The sequence below is a fragment of the Emys orbicularis genome, chromosome 7 (assembly GCF_028017835.1).
Source record: "Emys orbicularis isolate rEmyOrb1 chromosome 7, rEmyOrb1.hap1, whole genome shotgun sequence".
NCBI classification, from domain to species: domain Eukaryota; kingdom Metazoa; phylum Chordata; order Testudines; family Emydidae; genus Emys; species Emys orbicularis.
Window position 1 is genome coordinate 4,597,947 of NC_088689.1, and position 24,580 is coordinate 4,622,526.

Here is a 24,580-nt window from a genome sequence, read left to right on the forward strand (position 1 = left end):
AGAGAAGAGGATTTGAGCAAAGATGGTTTCAGTAACAAGCGTAATTAAACTTGAGCCTTTCAGTGGAACAATAGGAGCCAGGTTCTATGATGGGAAAGCTGCTGATGGAAAGCTATAAGGGAATCAGAAGCTTTGGGGGGGAAATCACACACACGCTCTCACACAAAGCCCAGTGAACTAATTCTCTTGGAGGGAAGGTGTGTTTGTTGGCTGATCCGTAGCACTGAGCTTCCGTTGACATTCTGGAGGTCGAGGGTCCCTGCACTCTCAATTGAATATTGAGATGCAGTAGTTTTGGAGGAGAGGAATGAATGACAACAGTTGATATTTGTGATCACTTAAGCTCCCTATCTTTGTTGTGTCCTCCCTGCCCTTCATTCTAGAGGTGGCCACTTATAAAATCAAGCTTTGAAGGAGGGTGCATTCTTAGATCGTGGGCCTGCCTCTGGTTACCATAGCTGTTGCCAACAGAGAAATACTGTAGTTAACCGTGAGCTTTCAAACAAGGTGGTCTCTTACCCTCCAACCAGGCTAACATTGGCATTTCTCCAGTTTCAACGTGCAGCTCCCTTCTGGCTTCCCTTTCCTCTCTTGGGGGGATCTGACTGCCCAATGAATACTGCTTAGTAAGTTAAAGTAGCTAGTTCTCATTCACCTTGCCAACCAGTCTGTGTAACACTGCCAACGACTCTCCTAAGGTACTGGCAGGCAACATCACAACTTGCCATTTCCTCAGGGTGAGAAAGTGGACAGGTGACTTTGGATCAAAGCTCCATCGTACGGTCCTCTACTTTCAGGGGGCTCACATATTTGGAGTGGGAGGTAGCTCGGTCCAGACCTTGCAGGATGTTGTTGATTTTTAAGATGTGCCAAATCCAATTAACTCTGACCATTGGGGTGTTCAAATCCAGAGCCAGATTTTGAGGTTTCAGTCAGTCTCCATCTAAAATCCTTGATTGCAGTTCTTGTTCGTAAAAAGATGTTGAGGACCATTGCCTTCTGGAGTTCATTAATTCTCTTCCTCTCTTCCCCTCTGCCCCTCCAACTTCTCCCTCACTTAACTGAAATGAATGTAGAAGGTGATGTTTTAGCACAGCAGACCTGCCTGTTAACCAGTGCAGTGTGAACAGCCTGAAATATATATTTTACTGTTGGTCATGTAGTGTCTTATGTTCTACACTCATGAGTGGGTATGATTGATGTATGAAGCTAGCTCTGTGACCAAACCAATAGGGCCCAGCATTTATTCCCCCCACTCTGGCTCTTCCTCTCTCACGTCTATGAATTTTTTGGCTTTCTTGGGACCTTTCATTGTTGTATAATTAGCGACAGCACCATCTATGGGTGAGGCTCAAAGTAGGGTAACTAGCCAATCCACCCTTGTTTTCCCATGGCAGCTAGAATGCCTGCTGAGTTCTATTTCAATCCCTCAGCAGTGTGTTCAATTGAAATTCAGAAGACTTGGCCCTCCACCCAAAGTGCTAACTCGATTATTAGTCTCTGGATTAAAGCGGAGGCTCTGGGATCACAGCATTAGTCCACTCAGACATGTGCTTAGCAGCAGGAGCACGTTTCCTTTGAAAATCTCATATTTAGATTGAAAATGCTTTCTGATGGGACCAAATTGTCATTCTCAGACACTGTAGTCAGTCTCAGTCTCAGCCCCATGAAGACGGTAAGTCTAAAGGAAATGACAGAAATAGATACATTTGTTTCCAAAACACAACCCTTTGGTCCAGAGAAAAGATACCTGCCGCTTGGGAAAGAGGAGGATGCTCCCCTCTCTCCTATCTCTCTGAGCTCAAGGTCACTCATCCTTTGTCTTTGACATGTTTCACATCGCTTATCATTTACTAGAAAAACATTCCAGCATGCATACAATATTAGACCACCAGAAAAATGACGAGGAGATGGATGCACTGCTGCTTCTCTATTTATAGGAAGAGAGAGATGAACCAAAACAGAGACGGGAAAATTCAAGTCTTTAAATACTTTGGGAGGGATGGAAAAAGGGCTGCTTTCATTGTCCACAGGCTTCAGGAGACTTTCTCACGAGCAGCTTGGCGGAACCCACTGGGCAAGTCAGTATGAGTTGGAGAGATTCCTGTACATAAAAGGCCCTCTCTTGTTTCAGGGGTAACTGATCAGTTAATGAAGAGGAGAGAGAGAGGCAAATTGTTGATAGTATGGGGAGCACCACAACTCTCCTGGGCTGCATGAACTCTCACAGGCTGTCCTATTCTCAGTTTTATCTCTCAAACATCATAGCTTCCTTTTAACTGGAAGATTCTTGCCTTGTCCCATGGGTACTTGCTTTCCACGCTCACTTTCTAGTAAGTAATATGTTTCTTGGGGCAAGTGTCCTGCTGACATCCGTAACCCAGAGCTTGTGATAATCCTATCTGTTGTCTCGCCACTTCACCCCACCCCGATGTGCCTCTGCCATTAACTAGTGTTTTCTGTCCAGTTATTATTCTTAAAATCCTTAAACATTTAAGTGCACATTCCCCTTGAAAACATTAAGATGCTTTGAGGTGATATTTTTCTTTCAGTTCAGTGCAATTACTTTGTCGAGTTACCTTCTTGCCATCTGTACCTTCCTTTAGTACCTTTAGACATTTTAGTAACAGTGCCGTATAGTGTTTGACCTTATGTGATCACTACCTTTTTTTTCTAGCTCTAGCTCGTTCTTTGTCTGACCCTACCTTGTGGAAAGAATCCACTTCCCCTCCTTTATGACAAAGGTACTGTGTGATAGTAAAGGCTAATGGATGGGGAAATCCCATTGTTAAAAGTATGAATTTTCTTTATGTTGAGTTCCTGCTCACATAGTTTCACAGATTGGATCAGACCCATGGGGGAAGGAACTGTGTTTATTTTTGCTTTTTGCACATATGCTTCATATTTTGCTGGAAGATGGTTAAAGGAGCAAGAGATGGGTGGGGAAAGTGATGTTTCTTTGGTATGAGTTCAGTGCTGAATAAAGGTACCAGATTGATAGTCGTGGAGACTGAAGCACTTACCCACAGAACAGGTACTGAATGGGCGGAACTGAGCAAGCTTCTATTCTCCCCCCCCACCTTCTCTTTCCCCTGTCCCCTCCCCCCACCACACACAATCAAGGGATAAGAGGGATGTTGAGTCTCCATGGTTCATTTAATATTTGGACCCTGAAACTTCTATCAAAAGGCTCGATTAGGGCTCGTTATGATAGAAGTTCATATAATGTCTGTTTTACCTTTTAGGAAGTGAACTGCAAACGCCAGCCAACTTTTACTGAAGCCCACCCAGTAGCTATCAGATGGTCTCACTCTGTTCATCTGACCCAAAAATTGTTACCAAGTTTGATGGGGTGATTTTTAAGGAGTAAAGGCACTGTGCTGCTCCTTTCTTATTATTGAACCACCCACCCCCACAGTTGCACAAACAGAGTCAGTTTCCGCTGCCCTCTTTTCCCGCAAGCGCTTTCACACTGTCCCGTATGCACGGACCACGTTCCCTAGTCTAGTCTGTAAAGCCACTAGACTCTTCCTTCAAATCTTTCCTACAAGATCCACTTCTACTGGGATGCCTACAGGAAATTGCCATTTGATAGTGGCTAGCTGAGAGGGCCAGGGAAATTTGCTGACATTTACTTATAAATATTAAAAAAAAAAAAAAGTGTGAAGGATGCAGACCATCAGGTTAAACACATTGGTAGCCTATGTAAATGTTGCCCTCCCTCTAGCGATCTCCGTCTAGGTAATAGTGACTATATTAGAATTAAATGTAACATCCTTGTAGTGGGGAAAATACTAAAGAAACCCACCATTGTAGCATTTAACTTCAAAAAGAGGAACTGCGCAAAAATGAGGAGGCTAATTAAATGGACATTAAAAGGAACAGTCACAAAAGTGAAATGCTGACATGCTGCATGGAAACTTTTTAAAAACACCGTAATAGAGACTCAAACTATGTATATTCATATAAAAAAAGTAAGAGGACCAAAAAAAATAAAATATATGCCACCATGGCTAAACAGAGTAAAAGAGGCAGTTAGGGACAAAAAGCCATCTTTTAAAAATTGGAAGTAAAATCCTACTGAGGATTATAGAAAGGAACAAAAACTCTGGCAAGTCAAGTGTAAATGTCTAATTAGGTAGGCCACAAAAGAGTTTGAAGCGTAACTAGCAAAAGACAAAAACTAATAATTAATTTTTTTAAAGTACATCAGAAAGAGGACGCCTGCCAAACAATCAGTGGAGCCACTGGATGATTGAGGTGCTAAAGGAGCACTCAAGGAAGACAAGGCTGTTGCAGAGAAACTAAATGAATTCTTTTAATCAGTTTTCATTGCAGAGAATATGAGACAGATTCCCACACTTGAGCCATTTATTTTGGGTGACAGATCTGAGGAACTGTCCCAGATTGAGGTGTTAATAGAGGAAGTTTTGGAAGAAATTGATAAACAGTAATAAGTCACCCGGACCCAATTGTTCTGGTGAACCAAAAGTTCGGAAGGAACTCGTATATGAAATTGTAGAACTGCTAACTGCAGTATGTAACCTATCGCTTAAATCAGCCTCTGTACCAGATGCCTGGAGGATAGCTAATGTGAGGCTGATTTTTTAAAAAGGCTCCAGAGGCAATCCTGGCAATTACAGGCTGGTGAGACTAACTTCAGCACTAGGCACATTGGTTAAAATTATGGTAAAGAAATAAATTATTAGACACATAGATGACTCTTCCACAACATACCATGTTCAACACGGCTTTTGTAAAGGGAAATCATGCCTCACCAATCTATTAGAATTCTTTGAGGGAGTCAACAAACATGTGGACAAGGGTAATTCAGTGGATATAGTGTCTGAGACTTTCTGAAAGTTCGAGTACAAGGTCCCTCGCCAAAGGCTCTTAAGCAAAGTAAGCCGTCGTGGGATAAGAGGGAAAGGTCCTCTCAGAGATCAATAACTGGTTAAAAGATAGGTAACAAAGGGTAGGAATAAATGATTAGTTTTCACAGCAGAGAGAGGTAAATAGCGGGGTCCCCCAAGAATCTGTACTGGGGCCAGTGCTATTCAACATATTCATAAATGATCTGGAAAAAGAGGTAAACAGTGGGGTGGCAAAGTTCACAGCTGACACAAAATTAATCAAGATAGTTAAGTCCAAAGCTGACTGTAAAGAGTTACAAAGGGATCTCACAAAACTGGGTGACTGGGCAACAAAATGGCAGATGAAATTCAGTGTTGATAAGTATGAAGTAATGCACATTGGGAAAAAAACCAATCCCAACTACACATACAAAGTTATGTGGCTTAAATTAGCTGTTACCACTCAAGAAAAAGATCTTGCAGTCATTGGATAATTCTCTGAAAACATCCGATCAACGTTTTGCAGCAGTCAAAAAAACTAGCAGAATATTAGGAAGCATTAGGAAAGGGATAGATAATAAGACAGAAAATATCATCATGCCACTGTATAAATCCATGGTATGCCCACACCTTGAATACTGTGTGCAGTTCTGGTCCCCCCATCTCAGAAAAATATATATTAGAATTGGAAAGAGAAGGGCAACAAAAATGATTAGGGGTGTGGAACAGCTTCCATCTGAGGAGAAATTAGAAGGATGTGGCCTGTTCCTTTTAGAGAAGAGATGATTTGGGAAGGGATATGATAGAGGTCTGTAAAATCATGAATGGTGCGGAGAAAGTAAATAGGGAAGTGTTGTTTACCCGTTCACATAACACAAGAACTAGGGGGTCATCTAATGATATTAATAGGAAGCAGGTTTAAAACAAACAGAAGGAAGTACTACTTCACACAACACACAGTTACCCTTTGGAGCTCATTGCTAGGATTTGTTGTGAAGGCCAAAATTATAACTAGGTTCAGAAAAGAATTAAGTAAGTTCATGGAGGACAGGTCCATCAATGGCTATTAGCCAAGATGGTCAGGGACACAACCCCATGTTCTGGATGTCCCTAAACCTCTGACTGCCAGAAGCTGGGACTGGATAATGGGATGGATCACTTGATAATTGCCCTGTTCTGTTCATTCTGACTGAAGTATCTGTCACAAGCCACTGTTGGAAGACAGGATACTGGGCTAGTTGGACTATTGTTCTGACCCTGTATGGCCATTCTTGTATTCTTTTCCCCCCATGTGTTACATTTAGTTGTTTCATCTTACCTTACATTGTAAACTTTTTGAGGCAGGGACCAGATCTCTCTCTGGGTATGTCTACACTAGACATGCTGCAGGAGCACAGCTGCAGCTGCACTCTGTAGCACTATTGTGGAGGTACTATAGTGATGGAAAGGGTTATTTCATCATTTTAGTAAACCTACTAAACCTCTAAGAGGCGTAGCTAGGTTGACGGAAAAATTCTTCCGTTCACTTAGTGGTGTCTGCAGCCCCAAGCGATGTAGTTAAACTGACCTAACTTTGTAATGTAGACCTTCCCTGTGTGTTTGCCCAGCACAGTGAGATGCAGTTGTCAGTTGGGTATTGATTAAGTGCTACTATAATACAAATAAATATGCCACTTGCAACTACCCAGACTCATCCACATCGTTTTTCTGTTAAGTCTCCGAATGTTTTTAAAAGACATTGTAGCCAAACCCTAACTTGGGCAGTGTGCTTCAGGCTTTGTTAGAAAATACACCCATGTGGCATATACCATTCAAACCCCATCTCAGAATTACAGCCATTCTCTTGCTTTCCATTTAGCTGGAAAGCAGAGCTGTATGTTGCAAGATACACCAATTACATGGCTACCACTGCCTTGTGGACTAAAGTGCAAAGGGAATAAACAGCTCTGACAACAAAACAACCCAAATCATCCTGATGCTTAATTTAGTAGCAGTGCTGATCGTATGGAAGCTGAGTTTACGTGCTCTCTATTGACCAGCTGTCTTGTAACTCTAACTGGTCCATAAACCTATGCTATGATTGTAGAGTTCCTGCTGGAGTCTGTTTTATGACATATGCTACTGAAAGCAGGCTAGAGACTTTTGTGTGTGTATATGAAGCTTTGATTGAGATCAATGAAAGTGACACATAAGCATCAAGAGGAGAATAGACTCATTGGCTAAGAGTGCCAGGCATCATATGCAATTATTTGTCTGACCTTTAATCTCAGTGTTTCCTGTGTCAGTAGGTCCATTGCTTGCTAATACCATTGGTGAGAAGAGTATCCTCCTTTATTGTGGCCTGTAATCATCCTGCCTCAAGCTTTGATCTCCTCATATAGCATTTGCTAATCCAGGTTGGCCTTGGTGATACTACTTGGATGGGGGATCTCTTAGGAAATCCCAGAATGCTTCAGGAAACAGGTTAATGCAGTAAGTGGTTTTCTTCTGTTAGTTGCATTAATGCCTCAGCTGACAGAGATGTCATCTCTTGAATGAAATGTAGAATGGCGATTCTGACCATTTGCGATTCTTAAGGGTCCATGGCCTTTCTACAAGAGGGTGTGAGCTGAGGTTGTTTACCCCAGTGTCTTGGCCTAATTCTAGTTTGTGTAACTGTTCCCCCTACAGCCTGGCATATGTGTGGTAACTGTTGAACCTACTATGTTTCCACAAAGAGGACTGTGTTTCGGTGCTGGGGCAGAGTGACTTGTAAAATAAGTAAAGGGCTTTTGGGCTTCATTAGGATGCAGAGAACTGTTTAAGTACAATCATGGTAAGAATCTTGTATTTATTTGTCCACTGTCCAACACATCTCCAGACTTTTGATTGACAGAGTTACCCAGCATAGTGGAAAAGGCTATGGAGGAGAGAAGAGGCAATATGGTAATACTAACACCTCAGCTTTTCAAATAAGAAATCAAAGCAGCCTAATATGGTAACACTGTGCATGAGAACTAAGCATGAAAGGTGACGCTGATCTGTCAGACTGGTGGGAGAATGCTACTGAAGTTCATTAGACTCTAAATCTTGATTTCAGAAAATCCTCACCATACCTTGCACTGCAATCAGCTGGCATGCAAGGATCTCTGATGTCTATTCCTAACAACTCCTCTGTTGATACTTTTTAATGGGAGGCTAATGTAAATTCCCACAGTGTGAATTGGTTTCTGAATTCTCTACCCAGCTGCTCTTCTTCTGACTGATAATAGACTGTTGCCCTGGTTGTGTTACTCTGGTGGTTTTTAACATCAGGAGAAACAGGATTGGGAATCCATGCATTTTCAGCAGTTTGATATTTGCTCTCATATTTTCGAAAAGAGCTGGAGCAAATTACCCTCCCGTTTTTTGTCAGGTAAAGGTCACTTCTATTGATGTTTAATTTCCCCAAGAGATACCAGAACAGTATCTGGAACGTTACCATTGAAAACTGCCTTTCTTCTCTAAAATCCCTTTTATCCAAATGTAATGACCCTTATTTAATTCAGATAAACTGAACTGTTGGCTAGCTGTTAACGAAGAGGCAGGATATGATGATGGCTGTCAATTCAGCATTTGATTTTTTTTTTAAAACAAAAATTTTCGGGAATGAATTAAGACATGACTTCAATCCCATGGACTAGCTTTAGTTAGAAATTGACATGTCTATATATAAACATACCCTTTTATATGTTTCTATTTATACCCAGTTTTCTATATATATTAATAAATGTGCTTTTATAAGAATATTTGTCACATTTTCTAGTGTATTTTATTGTGGGAAAATGTAATAGGAAAAAATGCATTTAGTTCTTGTGGGACAGTAAGGTAAAATAACTACTCGTGTGAACTGGATCTTTTTTTAGTTACGGGTGCTCCAGAAATAGCCAAGTGATAGCCCCAACATGAACTCAGCATGCGTTTCCTTTTTGCCAGGATTTGCTGGCCTGTTTGTCTAACCCTTGTAAGGAGAGCGGTACAGTGTGCAGTACCAGATATGTGAACTTTCACTAGGCCTGGAATGGACCTTTAAGTGCACACGGCAGTATATGGAAGTTAACTGAACTATTGTTCTCTCTGCCTCTTTAAATTCTCTGTCTGTGTATGGGAAAGATGCAGGGTGTTGGAGTGTATAGTGTTCCTCTTATTGAGATGGTATCTGTCCCCCCCGAGTGAAATGAGGAGGTGGTTAGAGTTATTTAGCTTACACAGCACATTATAGGGTTTAGATCTTAATAACAATATCTGAATAACCATTTTTAGTTGCAGTTTATTATAATGGATCATTCTGTGGCTTTACTTTGAGTTCACAGATGTTGGCCTCCTTATTAATGAAATGGTGGCAATATTGTGATTTTTAAAACTGTTTCATAGGAATAGTTACAGGGAAGCATATGTAAGCACACAGACTAACATAAATATATGCATGTGTGCAGGTTTTATGTGTGGGATGGTGATACAGTTAATTGACGTATTATATGGATCTGTAAACAGAATTGGTGTATGCACTTGACGTAGCAGTACTATGTTTGCTAGTTTATATACAGTATTTGGTGCAGTATTAGTCAATGCTGAATCAAGAAGAGTTGTAGAATGTTTATATACAGCCAGGTACGTGGGTCTTTGGTGCAGAAGTGCTCCAGTTGGATAAGGATGAACAACGTGGTTATTCCGTATGCAAATCATATCTTTCTAGATGTAATACAGGGTAGTTTTATACTGAAATATTTCTTTTGCTTTTTGCATGTTAAAGGTAGCTCACTGACTAAAGCCCAATACGTCTGCCCAAGCTGTGATCTGTTCCATATCTTTCTTGTACAGTATCTGTACATATAATTATCATAGGGTATTGCTTTGTGAGCCACATATGGTGATGCATATCTTTTCTGCTACTGTTAGTATACTGAATAAGTACCTCTGTTTTGTAGACTTAGGGTATCTCCCAGAATATAATACTTTGGGTTTTAACCAGTATATATGTGTTGAAGGTTTTTGTAAGATTTTGTGTATAAAAATCCAAAGTGTTTGTGAGTAGTCACAGCAAATAATTGTGAAGTGTGTGTGCATATTGAGTAACCTAATTGCCCATATCTTCACTAGCAGAGGTTAGAGCTGTTTGAGTTTAGTTTAGCATTTATTGGGAGGTAGAGGAATTCAGCTTAATCCTAGCTAAAAAAATAAACAGATTGAAGGCCAGAGTCATAAGAGGACACACTTCCTCTGAAGTGCTAGAAAAAGAGTAAAGACGATGTCTGATACCTTAGACAAACACGCCTGAACCAAGAGCTCCTGTAGGACACCAACTTCATCAAACTATGTGAACAAACTTTTAAAAACAATAGATTTAAAGTGGTGATCAGTGCTATCCCTAGTCCTGGCAGACTGAGCATCCTATTCTGTTCCTCTGTTAGTACCGATCCCTTTCAGATGTCAGCCTTGTTCTGAGATAAAGTTTTCAAAAGCAACGAAATGCAACTGAAAATCAATGAGACATAAGCACCTAAGCCACGTAGGTGCTTTTAATAATTTTACTCCTCATCTCTGTACAGATATTTCCAGGTTCATTTTGGAAGGGGATAAAATAGCATCAAATGCAAGCTTCTGCAGGATAGCAAAGAAACCCAGGGGATTGGCTCTGCCAAGCCTCCTCAAATGTTAACCAGGCAGCCTGTCTAAAAAAGCCATATCTAACAGATTTCTGATCCGTTACTGAAATTCTCACCCTTTTGCAAAGATCAAAGCACTGACATATGGGTCTGTGGAAACTGGTAAAGAATTTGCCAAAAGACGTACTTGGATAATATGGCAGTGAGTGCAGAATAAATGCCTAGACAAAAATTTAATGTGTACCAGGTCATCTCCCAGCCAGTAACTGGAAAGCTACTGAATTAATTTGGTTTTATACAATCCTTAAAAAAAAGTTGGGTCCAAGAAGCCTGAAGTTAAAAATCCCAGTTACTTTATTAGGTGTTCATTTTTCAGTGTGATAACCTTATGTGACTTCGTGCTGGCTTAAGACAACTGTTCATGATACATAAGTGCCACGGCAAAACACCTTAACAAGGGTGGGAACCAAAAGGATAGTAGAGTCTGTATAGGAGTGAGTAGGCAGCATCCTTTTGTGGTTAAAGTGTGGGACTGTCGTGTCTGTTCTTAACTCTACCACTGATTCTCTGTGTGACTTGGGTAAGTCCCATAACCATTCTGTGCCTATTTCTCCATCTGTAAAATGGGGATAATACTTATTTTCTTTTTGTAAAGCACTTTGAGATCTTTAAGTGAAATCTGTTGTAAGTGTAAAGCATATTATGAGTGATATTGGGCCAGATTCGCTGATCAGCTAAAGCCATTTGTGTTGCATAATCTGTGCATAATCTGCGTGGGCAGGGTGGGGCATGGTGGAGCAAAGATTTTTCCCAATTGGCGTAAACTAAAGCTGCTCTTCTGCAGCTTTAATTTGTGCCTGGGGCTGTGTGGCTCAGGATCAGGGAGCTGCAACCAGCTCCCTAAGGAGGTTTGTCTGGCTGGATGTACAACAGAGGGAAAATGTAGCTATGGAGTCTGTGGAGCATGTTTACTTATGCTAACACTGGGGAGTTTGGGACAGGAGTAGAACTCAGACTGTAATTCCTCCATACACCATATTGCTATTTTTCAGTTGGAGACAAATTGTCCGAAGCTTATTCTTATCCCAGACCTTTGGGGTTTTTTTTGTCTCTCTCTGCTTTTAGTATCCCTGAGAGCTGAACGTTTTGCTGGTTGCCTATATACCAATACCCAGCTTCTAGCCGATGTTACGCCATGATACTGTCCAGTCGCATACAGACGTACCTTTGCAAGCAACCTGCTCTAGTACCCACATCTAGGAGACTAAGCTGAGTAGATTCATATAGTAGAAGCCAACCAAGGACAGTCATCTTCTGGATCCAACTAGTGGGTAACAGTCAGTCCTTGCTGTGGGCTAGAATCCCCTGAGGACCAATGCCGTGCATGTGCAGGAGTACAGCTTCACACACTCAGCAAAAGTGGCCCAATGTTTGTTTCTGTGAGCTTAGGCTTAAAGGTCTGGTCCTGTTCCCACTAATGTGAGTAAGTGTTGCTGTTCACGTCAGTGAATGGCAGTAGGATCAGGACCTTTTGAGAGTCAAAGACTAATTAGAGGAGCTGATCAGGCTTTTATATTGACTGGATAGCGTCCACCATGGTCCTCAAAGGTTCTGGACCCATGTTGCTCATTGAAAGAAGCATGACCCAGTATCTTCTAATAAACTTTATTATAACATTTAAAAATCAAGAAAATAAAATCAAGAAAACATATAATCAAAGCTAAGTTGTTATTCAAACTAAACTAAACACAAATCAGGGTCAAACCAACAAATTAGTCTCAACATGGGATTAGAATTCAATCATCAAATGCATTAAATCATCAAATTAATATTAAAAATAATCAATCCTTATAAATAGTAAAGATGATTCTAAGAAGGTGGCTGTTGGATTATAATTCCTGATGAAAAAATTGTACAAAGTCAATCAAATCTGTGACTTTAAAGCTGGTTAAATATATTAATACTGAAACCAAATCATTATCTAATGTCTGAATCACGACCTCCGAGCCAATTGTCAGGTTTCCGTTTTTAGAATCCAATTATTATGTGGTGGCTAACTTCTGCCCAAAAGAAACCGATTTTATAACAGACTTTAACAGAACACTTCCAATTATTGAATAAACAAACTCTTGACAGCTCCTTGTGACTTTTAAATACAGGACAGAACACGTTTCAGTGAGTATCTTTGAGACAACGTTTAGGGCTGTTTAAATATGGGGAACTTTTTTTCTGGCCCTTCCCCCTATGGACTTTCTGGATGCTGTCTTACGTGCATGTGCACAGCCAAACCTTCTCTTCCACACCCTAAAAATGCAAAAGCTGGGACATCTCCCAGCTATTAAAACAAGATAAAAACAGGGGAAAAAAAACAATATTTAAGATAAGGATTTATTTGTCACTTTAAAAATTTCAGTGGGTAGTTTTTTTTAGAATGAAACATTCCCCTGCAGAATCTGCAACTGAAATGATGCAGCCTTATGGTAGTGCAGGAATATCTGAAGGTGTAGCTGATGGGATCTGTTTTCATTGTCAGCCTAATTGCAAAACGTGAACGTAAATGGCGAAAAGTCGATTAGATCATTAAAACTGAATGTTAATGATCTAAGATCTTAGGAACGCAAAGGCACTTATGTCAAAAGTCATTTTTAAAAATGAATGTGCTTAATGGACAAAAGGTAAAGTGCAAGAGAAGATAATAAAAAGGAAATATACCCAACCCCCACTTCCCTTCACCACCTCCACCACCCTCTCTCCAGAGAGGCTGGCTGGCCTTTCTTTTGAGTTGATACATTGCTTTCAGCACTATTTACATCCTTATATAAGCACAGTGTCCTCAGTTAACCTCTTCCTAAAGTCTAAACATGTTTCTGGTGCTGCCTCTAGTACTTTACCTTTACAGGGATTTAAAATCCAGTGGTATTGTGGATGCTGGGATCTAGAAGCGCCCCAAATTAAATTGTACTTACCCTAGGAAGTGGGCCAAGTAGGATTAAATGTAGGTTATGCTGTGATGTTGGCTTTTAAATAGCAGCAGAATGCTTGCTTTCTTCAGCTTGACATATGCGCTACCTCAGTATGTAGGCAATTAGAATTCTTCAGCACTACAGGCTTTGATTTTTGTTTCTCAGAAACATCTCCTGACCTCTTTGCTTTTATTTTTTCAAATTGGGCTTAGCATGGTACCTTCACCAGAACTATGTGATATCTGGGCTCAGTGGGAGGATCCCAAAAGCAATGAAAGGCCTGAGGTGAGGGAGCTGCCACAAACTCCAGAAATCAACAATTACAGGGTACCAAAAAGGGGCAATGGAGGAGCAGGCCATAGGGGCAAAACAGTGATAAAGAAGGGGACACTGAAAGGGGACTCCTGAAGAACATCCAGTGCTCCAAGGAATCAGTGGATGCTTCCCAGAGGAAAAAGGCCCTGCTCTCAGAAAATTGTCTCCCTTCCTTCCCTCCCCCACTCAGCTTCCTTGTGGTGTCTCCCTTGAAAAGTGTCAGCCCTGGAGAATGAAATCTTTTATCCAGAGAATACCTACAGCACCTTTGTTTTAGCTTAGCAAAACCTAATGTTTTGTGCTCCCCCTGCTGGCTACATCTCTGCTAGTTAATGGCTGCTACTCGACCATCAGTGAGGATTGTCTTGCATAAACAAGGAAATAATAAAATTAGCATGGTGTTTTTAGAGCTTCATTAGACACCAAGGGACAAATAAATTTTTATTTACTGACTTAGTAAAGGGGCAAATCTGTATGGAAATGAAGTCTGTTTTAGGAGTCTTTCAAAAAGATCCACTTTACCATGGGAAATTGGGGAATTGGGGGGGTGGGGGGAGAGAGAGTCAGAATAGTCTAAATAATACTTCAGTGTCCCTTAAATTGTCCTGGATGAACTATGACCAAGAATGACTGTAATGCCTTATGTTTTTGTCCTTAAATTTTATCTGAATTTTTTTCTTTTGAGTTAGCCAAAATACTGATAGGTCTCTCTCCAGACTCAATATTTTCCCTTATTAAAATTGCCACCCCTTCTCTCTGCTTTAGTTTGCTTAATTCTTCTGAAGTATTTCCCTGGTGTTTTAAATTCCTAACCTGTCCCTGTGTTGAACCAGTCAGTGCTCTGATAACTTCCTGTGCCCCCATAGAAAAGTGTCCCTCCCTTTCAGCAATCTTGCCAAGTTGGCTCCGCACAGTTTGTATAGAATATTTTGCTTTTCAGGTAACTTGCTCTTTGAGCCTTGTTCTGGGTTGTTTCCAATCTCATTCTCTCTTACAGCGTGACCCGGTGGATACATTCTCTAAGATATTGGGGCCCAACTTTGAGATGCAGCCGTACCAGTTTACCGGATAGATGTCAGCTGTGCTGGCCAGTGTTGACTGTAACCCATTCAGTTGATCAAGCTTTGAAACTGGGGCTACTAATCAGTCTTAGAATCACAGTCAGCCCAAGCTATTTGATGAGTTAAAGGTGGCCTGACTGACCAGTGGCCAACAGTGGTACATATGGGCCAAACAAAGGATCATTTTTCATGCAGGGATGTCCTTAGTGTTCCCTGATTAATCTTGGCTTTGGACCTTCACTGACACTGTCCCCTATGTGTGGTAGAGTCTTCTGATCTTGAGACTCCCAAGCGTTCTCTTTTTTCTCTGGATCCCTCCTTAAGACTCCATTTCTGACAGCAGGGCTCGGTTTCTGAATTACCTTTGTCCTTCTCCTGTAGATTTTGCTGACTTGCACATTACTTTATGGGTGAGGCCATGGCCCCTTTTTTTTGTCTGAGACATGCTTGCTAAGTTACCTTTTAAACTGCAGCAGGTGGCAGCTGCCTCTAACAATGTTTTTACTTCAAGGGTGGCTGGCAGAATGCCTCCTCACCAGGGATACCAGCTTCATACAAAAGCAAATTGAATTGTAGACTACAGCAGTTGAGTTGGAGTGTGTGCACGCACTGAATGAAAGAATATTAGAAGTCATCCATTCTATTCCATCTGCTTAGAGCCAATCCAGGATTTTTTGATAGATACAGGATACTTTTTAATCTATGGTTTTGTCCAGTCTAGTTCTAAAAGTCCCAAGCAACTGAACTTTCACCACTTCCCTTGGGAAACAATTCCGCTACTAATACAACTCACTGTTGGGAAGTGTTTTCCTGAAACTCAGCTTCATTTTTACCTGTCTTGGTGTTATCCCACTAGATCGGAAAGATCTGATTGTAGAGGGTGGGGGGGGTAATAGTAGGAAGTTATTGTAATATGTATGAGGAAAGAGCTGACGTGTTTGTCTAGTCAGTATTTGTACAGGATTTTGAAGCTGTAATGCTGTATGTAATAAAATACTAAGAATCATTATCTGCCTTGTGCTAGCAATCTGATTCTCAGTCATTTCTTTACATATTGTGGGTGATTTTACTGTGGATGTTAAAGGGTCACTGGCAACTAGTTTTCATCCCCAAATTTAGATTTTATGAAGTGTTTTTTGTTCTGGTTTTGGGGAGTAGGATTGGAGTGAGGGAAAGGGAAGCATCTATTGAACCTTCGAATTTGTTTAAATAAAAAAAAAACGTTTAACATTCTCGTGCAGTGTTTTGAATCCAAACAGAGTTTTGCTAGAGCGTGCAAACCAGATAGTGAAACAAAGAATAATTAGAAAGTGCAACAGATAGTTCTGTCTCCCTGTTCAAAGTGGGTGAAATGCAAAAGCAAACAACAAGGATGTAGATTTCAGAAATCAGAAGAGCGTTAATGCTCATCCACCATGTAGCCGAAAAGTAATGTAGAGAAAGCAATTTAAATAATTCTTCTTGGATGTAATTGAATACATGGGTAAAGATAAACAGGAATTATTTGGGGAAAATGCTATGGCCTTTGACTAGATGGTCACAATGCTACCTTCTGGACAGAGAATCTGTGAATCTACATTTTAACTCACTTGAAATTATACAACACACTTCAAACTGATTAAAGTAATTACTTTTACCCAGTTCACAATTAACCTGTGAAATTCACTGCCACAAGGTATTAATGAGAGTTTAGGATTCAAACAAGGATTAAATCATCATATCATAAAGATGCCAGGAAAGATTTTCAAAGGCACAAATACTAGTTAGCCACCAAACTCCTGCTGAAAGTCAAAGAGAGTTTGGAGCCTGTCATTTCTGCTTTAGAAAATCTTCCCCATTCATTTATACATCTTATCTGATGTAAAAGAGATCAAACCCTCAAGCTTTAAAACAATTATCAAGCACTTGTGGCATAGGATTAGGAAAAAGCTTCCTGCCTATAGTCATTCTATTATATAATTGTCTATTGATGGGTTGCTTTCATTTGAAATACCTGGTGGTTGGCTACTGTGTTGGCCAGTCTAGATTAGTTGGAGTGGTGTTCTGACTCAGTATGGCAATTCTTACGTTGTCCCTTATTTTTTAATAAAACTGAAGTAAAAGGCTTTAATAAAATGGCCAAACCATATCTTCTGCTCTGTGGAACTTACATAAAGCACTCTCCTTTCTAGATGCAAAGTTAGCAAACCCTGCACTTCCGGAGATACAGAAGTTTCCAGTTATCCACCCATAACACGAGTTTATCCTTTGACATCTCGTACTCAGTCCATCCCTTCCCAGTTAAAAGCCCCCAGAATGAAGTGGGGGTGTTCTCCCTTGTGGCTCAGTTATTTCCTGACATCTGTTTGTTTTAAAGTTGTTTTGTTTGTGATGGTGGTATAATAGCGGCTGCCGCATAGTACTGTTGAACATTCTGGTGCCACTGAGGCTAATGGAGGCATTCTGCTATTGCATTTAGTCACATACAAGGGTGTAGTATGTCAATCCAGATCAGTCTTTTGTTCACATATCATCTTTGTGTACTGAAAACCGAACACACATTTATATTCCCAAATGTAAAATATGAAGATCCCAAATCAGAAATGGAATTGCCAGGTATGTTCTGTATTTCAAATCTAATTTCTAACACTGATCTCCCTTCCGTTCTTTTTGGAATACTTCCCTTTGAAGACTTCAAGGAATCCACTCCCATCTAATTCCACTGAACAAAGATTGTGTCTAGAACGTTCACTGACATACTGATATTTCAGTTAGGGGCCTTCAGGATTTTAAAATACTTTTTATTATACTGAAGGCAAAAGTTGTGACAGAGAGCAAAATCCTGACCATGCTGGTATGCTACTTAGGGAGCAAAGTATTGCAAATTCTTGAACAATAGGATTAGACTGGATTTGCTCTTAACAAAACTCTCTCTTAGATGCTATTGTCACCCCTAGAGATAATTTGAATAAATAGAATCATAGAAATGTAGGGCTGGAAGGAACTTTGTGAAGTCATCAAGTTCAGTCCAACTACGCTGAGGCAGGACCAAACAAACCTAGACCGTCTGTGACCAGTGTTTGTCCATCTTGTTCTTAAAAAATTTCAGTGTTGGGGATTCCACAGCCTCCCTTGGGAGCCTATTCCAAAAGTTAACTACGCTTATAGTTAGAAAGCGTTTCCCAATATCTAACCTAAATCTCCCTTGCTGCAGATTAAGCCCATTCCTTCTTGACCTAATTATCAGTTAACACATTTCAACTTCAAAGTTCAGTACAAACGTTAGCTCTTGGAGCAAGATTGTGAGTTGTTACTGTTACCGCCATTTTATAGTGGAGAAACTGAGGCAGAGCTGTGAAACTACTTGTCTGAGACAGAGAGAGTCTGTAAAGCTGAGGTTAGAACTCAGGAGTTCCTGTCTCCCAGTAGTCTGCTTAGATCAAACCTCTCCTAAGCAGTCTATGTCTTTATGCAGTTCAGCAGCATTGACAGAATCAGCAGCTCACTGGAGTGCCACTTAAAGTGGGCAGGTCAAAAGAGATTGAAGTAGTAGATGCGGGGCTGCTATATCATGGCAAAAGGCACATTTGAAGTGTCTGAGTGAGGTAAGAGAATACTATATATATTTGCTATAAGTTTCTTTTTAAATTTCGTTTTGTACTTAAAATGCTAATGAATCATTATGGATTGTCTGTTTGGTTAGGTGTTTCTGTGATTCACATCACTATTCAGCTGTTTGTTGAATATTTTATTTTTAGCTTCACAAGATGCAGTGAAACCTGTTTTTACATTATCACTAAAGGATTTGACCAAAAATTGGTTGCTTCATATAGGCAATCTTTTAATAAAGGTGGAGCCTGGTTCTGCTTAATAAATCTGGAGGGTCTGTTAAAGGTGGCTTGCAAGGGACGAAAAACCTGGTTCTGTGCCTTATAATGCATCTTTATGATGTATAAAGAAGGCCTGAAAGGCGTACGGTTTCCCTGTTAGCCTTTTTTCCCCTGCTAATTGCTGTCTAGGCTGAAAGACTGATGACTAGGCAACCCAGTGAAATGACGATACCACAGGAGTCGAGAGTGCAAGTCGGCCAGATGAGACAGGATGGGACTTTTAGTCAAACTATTTTTAAAATAAAATTATAAAAAATGTGGGGAGAAGGGTGTATATTTTTATTAACATCTATTTTACTTCAATGACTGACTAACATTCTAGATAAAGTGTGTATTTGCTAGAGATTTACTGTCCACAACCCATCCCTTCAACAAAAGGATTGACTCTCTCAATAACATGACCTGCCAAAAAGTCCTCCAGCAAAGCCAGAGAAGAGCAGTCTTGACATACTTAATATTTCTGAGGTAACAAGCCAAAAAATAAACCTGGAAAAAAACAAAAACCCCTCTAACCTTCTTTTTGCATCATAAAGAAGTGAAAAAGGGCACAACCCCATCTTTAAAAAAATCCTTCATAGTTCACCTTAAAGAAAGTTGCCTAAATAAGGATGGTTGGTGGAATAGCTCACCTTCTCACATTAAGCATCTTCCACCAAAATAACAAGGATGCCACAGATACAAAGATGAGGTGGATTCTGTCATAGAGAATGTTCTACACTTTGAAACGTTTAGTGATGGCAAATGGCTTGGCGATGTGTCTCTAACTCCGTGACCCCACACTTAGTAAATGATTCTTATTTTCTATTTGAAATGTAAAATTAGATAAAGCAGTTCTTCCTTATTCTGAAAAGGACAATAGATATGGAGTAAAAGGCTGTGTTTATATAATCTAGAGCTGAAACAATTCAAAAGATTGTGAATTGTTTGGGAAAGGGACCTCGTTGTCCTCTGTCTTGTAGAGAGCTGAGCATACTTTCTTTTATTTATTAAGCTCTAGAACTATTATTCTGTTAACATCTAAATGATTGCATGCTCATTTCTCTCCATCCTGGGATGTGATAGATATCAACAGCTCATTGAAAAGAGTGATGCCTTCTAGTTTGAAAATAAATGTCTTGACTTCTGGAGCTTGCCTTGATGTTACCTCCAGATCTTCAGGCTAACATCAAGAGAGTTATTGCCTGGACAGCACTGTATCCGCTAATGTTATCTCAGTCAGGGAACAAAGCCCACTAGTTTTAAATGGTGTCTCCTGAGAAATCAAGAGAGGTTGAGAGATCTGGAAATCTCACCAGGGACTACAAAGAAAAAAATGCTAGTAAAGAGAGATCAGTGAGACTTTGTTCACTAAGCATGTTGATCTTTTAAATTGCAAATCATCGTTCTAATAACTTACTCTTGAATAAGGTCCCTTCAAGATAAGACTCACTGGTGCTGTGGAGCTGGTATTTAAAGTATGTCCATCTGCATCTAAACGAGTAGCTCCAAGACAATCAGATTATGCAGTAGTTAGTTTGGTGAGAATATCGCCTAAGTGGAATGGAAACTTCATTTTGAGTCTAATATTAGACCTTGCTTTGGAAAATTCCTTTTAAATGATTACAAGCTGGGAATAGCAAAAGAATTTAACTTTCGACAGACAGCATTCACCAAGAATTTGTTTTTAACTGCTTATGTTGGGTCCCTGGGAAAGCAGATGTGAAAATCTTACCGAAGTGAATTGACTTGACCTGATGCAATGTTTATATCAGTCGTTGATAAGTTTTCCTCCCTGGTCTAATTTGTTCAAGATATTTTCATTCTTTGAGCATGAGCGAGCCTGGGTTGGAATAGTTTGAATGCCTGTTAGTCTAATAATCCACATCTTCATACATCCAGACATTATTGCCTATAAAGGGGTCTGAGCAAAGGAAACAAAAGTTGGACTATTTTGGTTATGTTCCATGGATCGCAGAGTGGGTGGCTTAGATGCCAGGCTAGAGACCAACAAAGGGGATGCAACATAATATTGCCCAGTTGACAATAGACTATGTACATTGAGACCACTATACCTTGTTAGCTCTGGTCTGGTTGGTTGGTTGGTTGGTTGTGTCTTGGCAAACTCTTTGATCCTAGAGTCTGAGGCACTTTTCTACATAGCTTTGCAATTAAGTGAGTTTCAGTGATGGCTATAGAAATTGGCTACCAAATATGCTTCTTTCATTCTTAGTCCATGGCATTATCATGTTCTGTGAAACAAAACGATACAGTAGGTGGCAGAGAAGATTTTAAGAGTTGTTAGTGCACTCTGAAATAAGCGCAGAAATGACATTGGAGGGAGCTTCATTGCCACTAGCATGTCACATGTCAGCTTTATCCTCTTCACTGTAATTAACCGTACTTTGACGGCAACCTGAATTTTTTTTATGGACTAATTTCAAAATACTCCGTTTTCTGAAAGAACTCCCTTTAAATAGTATGCCTTACATTTAAAAAAAATTATAATGTTATGGGCTTGTCTACTTGCCTGCCAATCTCTTGTTTGGTGGTGGGCGGAGGAGAAGGCAGAGACAGACCACCACCACCAAACACAATCGGACCTACCTCTCCTTCCCCCACATCTGCCCTTTGCACACGCCTGCCTGCTGCTACTTCAATTTCAGCTTTGTTGCTAATGTTACAGAGTGTGAGGAAATGCATGTATGGGAGCTCTGTGCAAAGCAGTGCAGGGGTGTGATGTCCTGGTGCTGGTGTACAAGACAGGAAGTATAGCTGACCATCAACAAAACAATGAAATGGACTTAACACCAAGTGCTGACAAATGCACAGGTAAACAAACTGGGAGGAATGTTCACTATGTCTAACTGTTCAGCTCTGGTAATCTTAGATGCAACTTGTGATAGCAACAGGAACAGCATTTTCATATGGAAATCTGATTTATTTTTTCTTTTAGCTGACAGTATCCCTTTAAGTATCTATTGGACTATGGTTGCTCTGTTCTAGAAAGTGTGAAACAGTTTTTTATGAGTCTCTATTTTTATCCTTTGCTCATAATTCCATTTCTAATCTCTGAGTCTAAAGTCATAATTGTTAATCTGTCTCCCTGCAGGCAAATCTCATCTGGCAATAGTACAGCGAGTCAACAATGAAGGGGAAGGAGATCCTTTTTATGAAGTCCTGGGGATTGTCACGTTAGAAGATGTGATTGAAGAAATCATCAAGTCTGAGATTCTAGATGAAACTGATTTGTACAGTGAGTAGAAGTATTTTGTGCTTTTTCTTTAAACATCAAAGAGAATTCTTCCAACCTCTATTCTTGGTCTAGCTAATTTTGTTTTACTTTAAGATCTAGAAGGTCAAATTTCCACACAAGTCCACATGCTGGCTGTCATCATTGTCATTTCTGCAATATGGCCCCCTCTATGCATGACTCTCTAGCTGAAGCAGGACAACTTTTTTGTAGAATCCTTCAATCCCAACAGTTTATGTGAGCAAAACTTCAGTTTTGTTCAGTTATCATTTCCCCACCTCAAACAATCCTATTCTGTGTCCTTATTGCGCCTCTCAAGATCTCCATGATTCTCCTTGATTAATATCCATGTCACCCTTGAGAGCTCTCAGTACCACTCCCATTCTTTGGTAGAGGAAAGTTGGATGATTTCTCTTTAGAGTTGGTCACTGCCAGTGAATTGGTAGGGACACAGTAGTGATGAGGGACTTCCTTTCCTTAAGAGCACTGTGATTACTCAGCCCCTAATTATTTCTCCTTGCACCACTTAATACAATTCCTTTCCCTCCTTAATGTTAATATACTTTGAGAGGAAGGGGAGGTGTCATGGTTAGAGCCCTAGACTGAGACCCCCGAAATCTGGGGTCCCTTCTCAGCTCCATCAGACTTCTTATCTCACTGTGGGCCAGTTACCTAATCTCTCCCTCTGCCCACTTCCAACCTGTACAACTGGGTTACAAATACAGTACTTCTTTTCTCCCGTCCTTTACCTGTCTTAACTGTTCTTTACATTGGGTGGGGGCAGGCACTGTCTCTTACTGTGTGTTTGTGTGGGGCTTAGCACATTGGGGCCTATAAGCACGATTGCAATACACATAATCATTTGAAATACCCCTATGCTATTCAGATTTCCTTTGTTTCATTGTTTCTTTCCCCTTCTGTAAATATTAGGTGAATCTTTCCTAAGTCCATCTCTCCAGTTTCCTAATAGTATATTATTCTCTGAACCACTTTCAGTTTGTCAGTATCTTACCAGTATTCAGGTGTCCAGAAGTTCCTGTATGACAATCCTTAAAGACATAATATTCTTACCTTAAGTGTATTTTATAAGGTGTCAGTGTGGCCTAGTGGATAGAGCTCTGGACTGGGACTTAGGAGACCTGGGTTCTATTTCCGGCTCTCGCCTGATGGGTGGCCTTGTGCACGTCATGCGCCTTCCTCCCCCTCCCCCCCCCCGCTTTGTGCCTCAGTTTCTCCATCCTGTAAAATGGGGATAATGGTACTGATCTCCTTTGTAAAGTGCTTTGAGACCTACTGATGAAAAGCACCAATATAAGAGTGGTGTTATAATACATCTAGAATTCTGACACCATCTGTGATGGAACTCTTTATTACTGTCAACCGTTCCAATTGTCCATTCAATAGGATTGTGGCTTAATTCTTTACAGTAGGATCTTATGATTTCATTGACCCTGCAAAACCATTCTCCCTTTGGTGTCTTGTACCTGCCTCTTTGAGGATAGTGGGGTGCTCCCAGGGGGGGAGGTACTGTGTATGCTTTTTGGTATAACTCTTTTGCTTTTTTATTAAAATAAATAATTTGGATTATTCTATATTTAATACTGAAAAGAAAAAGGGGTTGAGTTTATTAATGCTATGAAAGGGGGCAGAAAATTAGGCCCTGTATTTCATGATCTTTGTAGGCTGATAAAATAGATCTGATGAACATAAGTCCATGTGAAATTGTTATTCCTTGGAAAGTTTAACTATTGAAAGTTTATGCAGTATAATACAAATAGGAGAGAACTCTCCTGGGCGCCTGGCTGATGCTGTGGCCATCCAAAACCATCTGCTGTAAATGAATACAAAGCATCCAGGGGACCTGTTGGTTCATTATGAAGCACTAGAATCCATTCTACCAATATTTTGTATTTATATTATTTAGTATTGAAGTATTCACTCCAAATCAATGTAATGATGGAAAGTACAAGTGGTTTGTGCATGGTATATGAACTGTGAGTAGGAGATAAAGCATATGAATTTTGTGGGGTTTGATGTTAATGTTGCCTTAACTGCTAGTTTCCTTAATGTTTAGTGATTATGTTGTAAAGGGGTAGAAATGAACCCTTGTGCAACCTGAACTCTAGTCAAGCTTCTTGTATGGGAAACATCACTCTGTGTATGTAGTTTTGTAGGCAAGACTCATGGCACTGCCTACAATTAAGGTTATCTGACGCTTCCCATCGTCCATCTGGTTTCAATTACTTATAACCGGGCTGAAATTTTCCTTGCTGGGTCTCTGTATCAAGATGGCTTAGCAATTTCCATGAACAAGGCTAGGCAAAAACTCATTTTGCCCATATTAAAAATTGCTAGCAGCTTCTTGTTGGAAACACTCTGGTGCCCCCATGCTTTGGGACAAGGACATGAAATTTGCCAGTAGGGGTGGGCTTTGTGTGAGGGACGTGCTTTTTGCCATCCCCATGAAAATCTGCCCAAATGTGGCTAAGTTGTAAGCCTTTGAAAAATTGCAGTCTCCACACTCTCAGTAGACTCCCAAAGATTCTAGCTGCTTTGGTCATGCTTCAGCCTGGGGCATTTGCAGTTCTGGGCTGCTGCCACTGTATCAGGTCAGGGCACCTGAACTGAGAGCAGGGAGTCTGTCTCTGCTGTGCTCTCAGTGAGGC

The 24,580-nt window shown here is 40.4% G+C and overlaps 1 protein-coding gene across 1 annotated transcript in view; it reads left to right on the forward strand.

Moving 5' to 3' along the window:
- CNNM2 (cyclin and CBS domain divalent metal cation transport mediator 2) overlaps positions 1-24,580 on the forward strand; it is a 156,675-nt gene that overhangs the window by 112,310 nt on the left and 19,785 nt on the right. Inside the window, exon 2 of the mRNA XM_065407818.1 lies at positions 21,774-21,917. Coding sequence (XP_065263890.1) covers positions 21,774-21,917 — 144 coding nt within the window. The remainder of the gene's footprint in view (positions 1-21,773; positions 21,918-24,580) is intronic.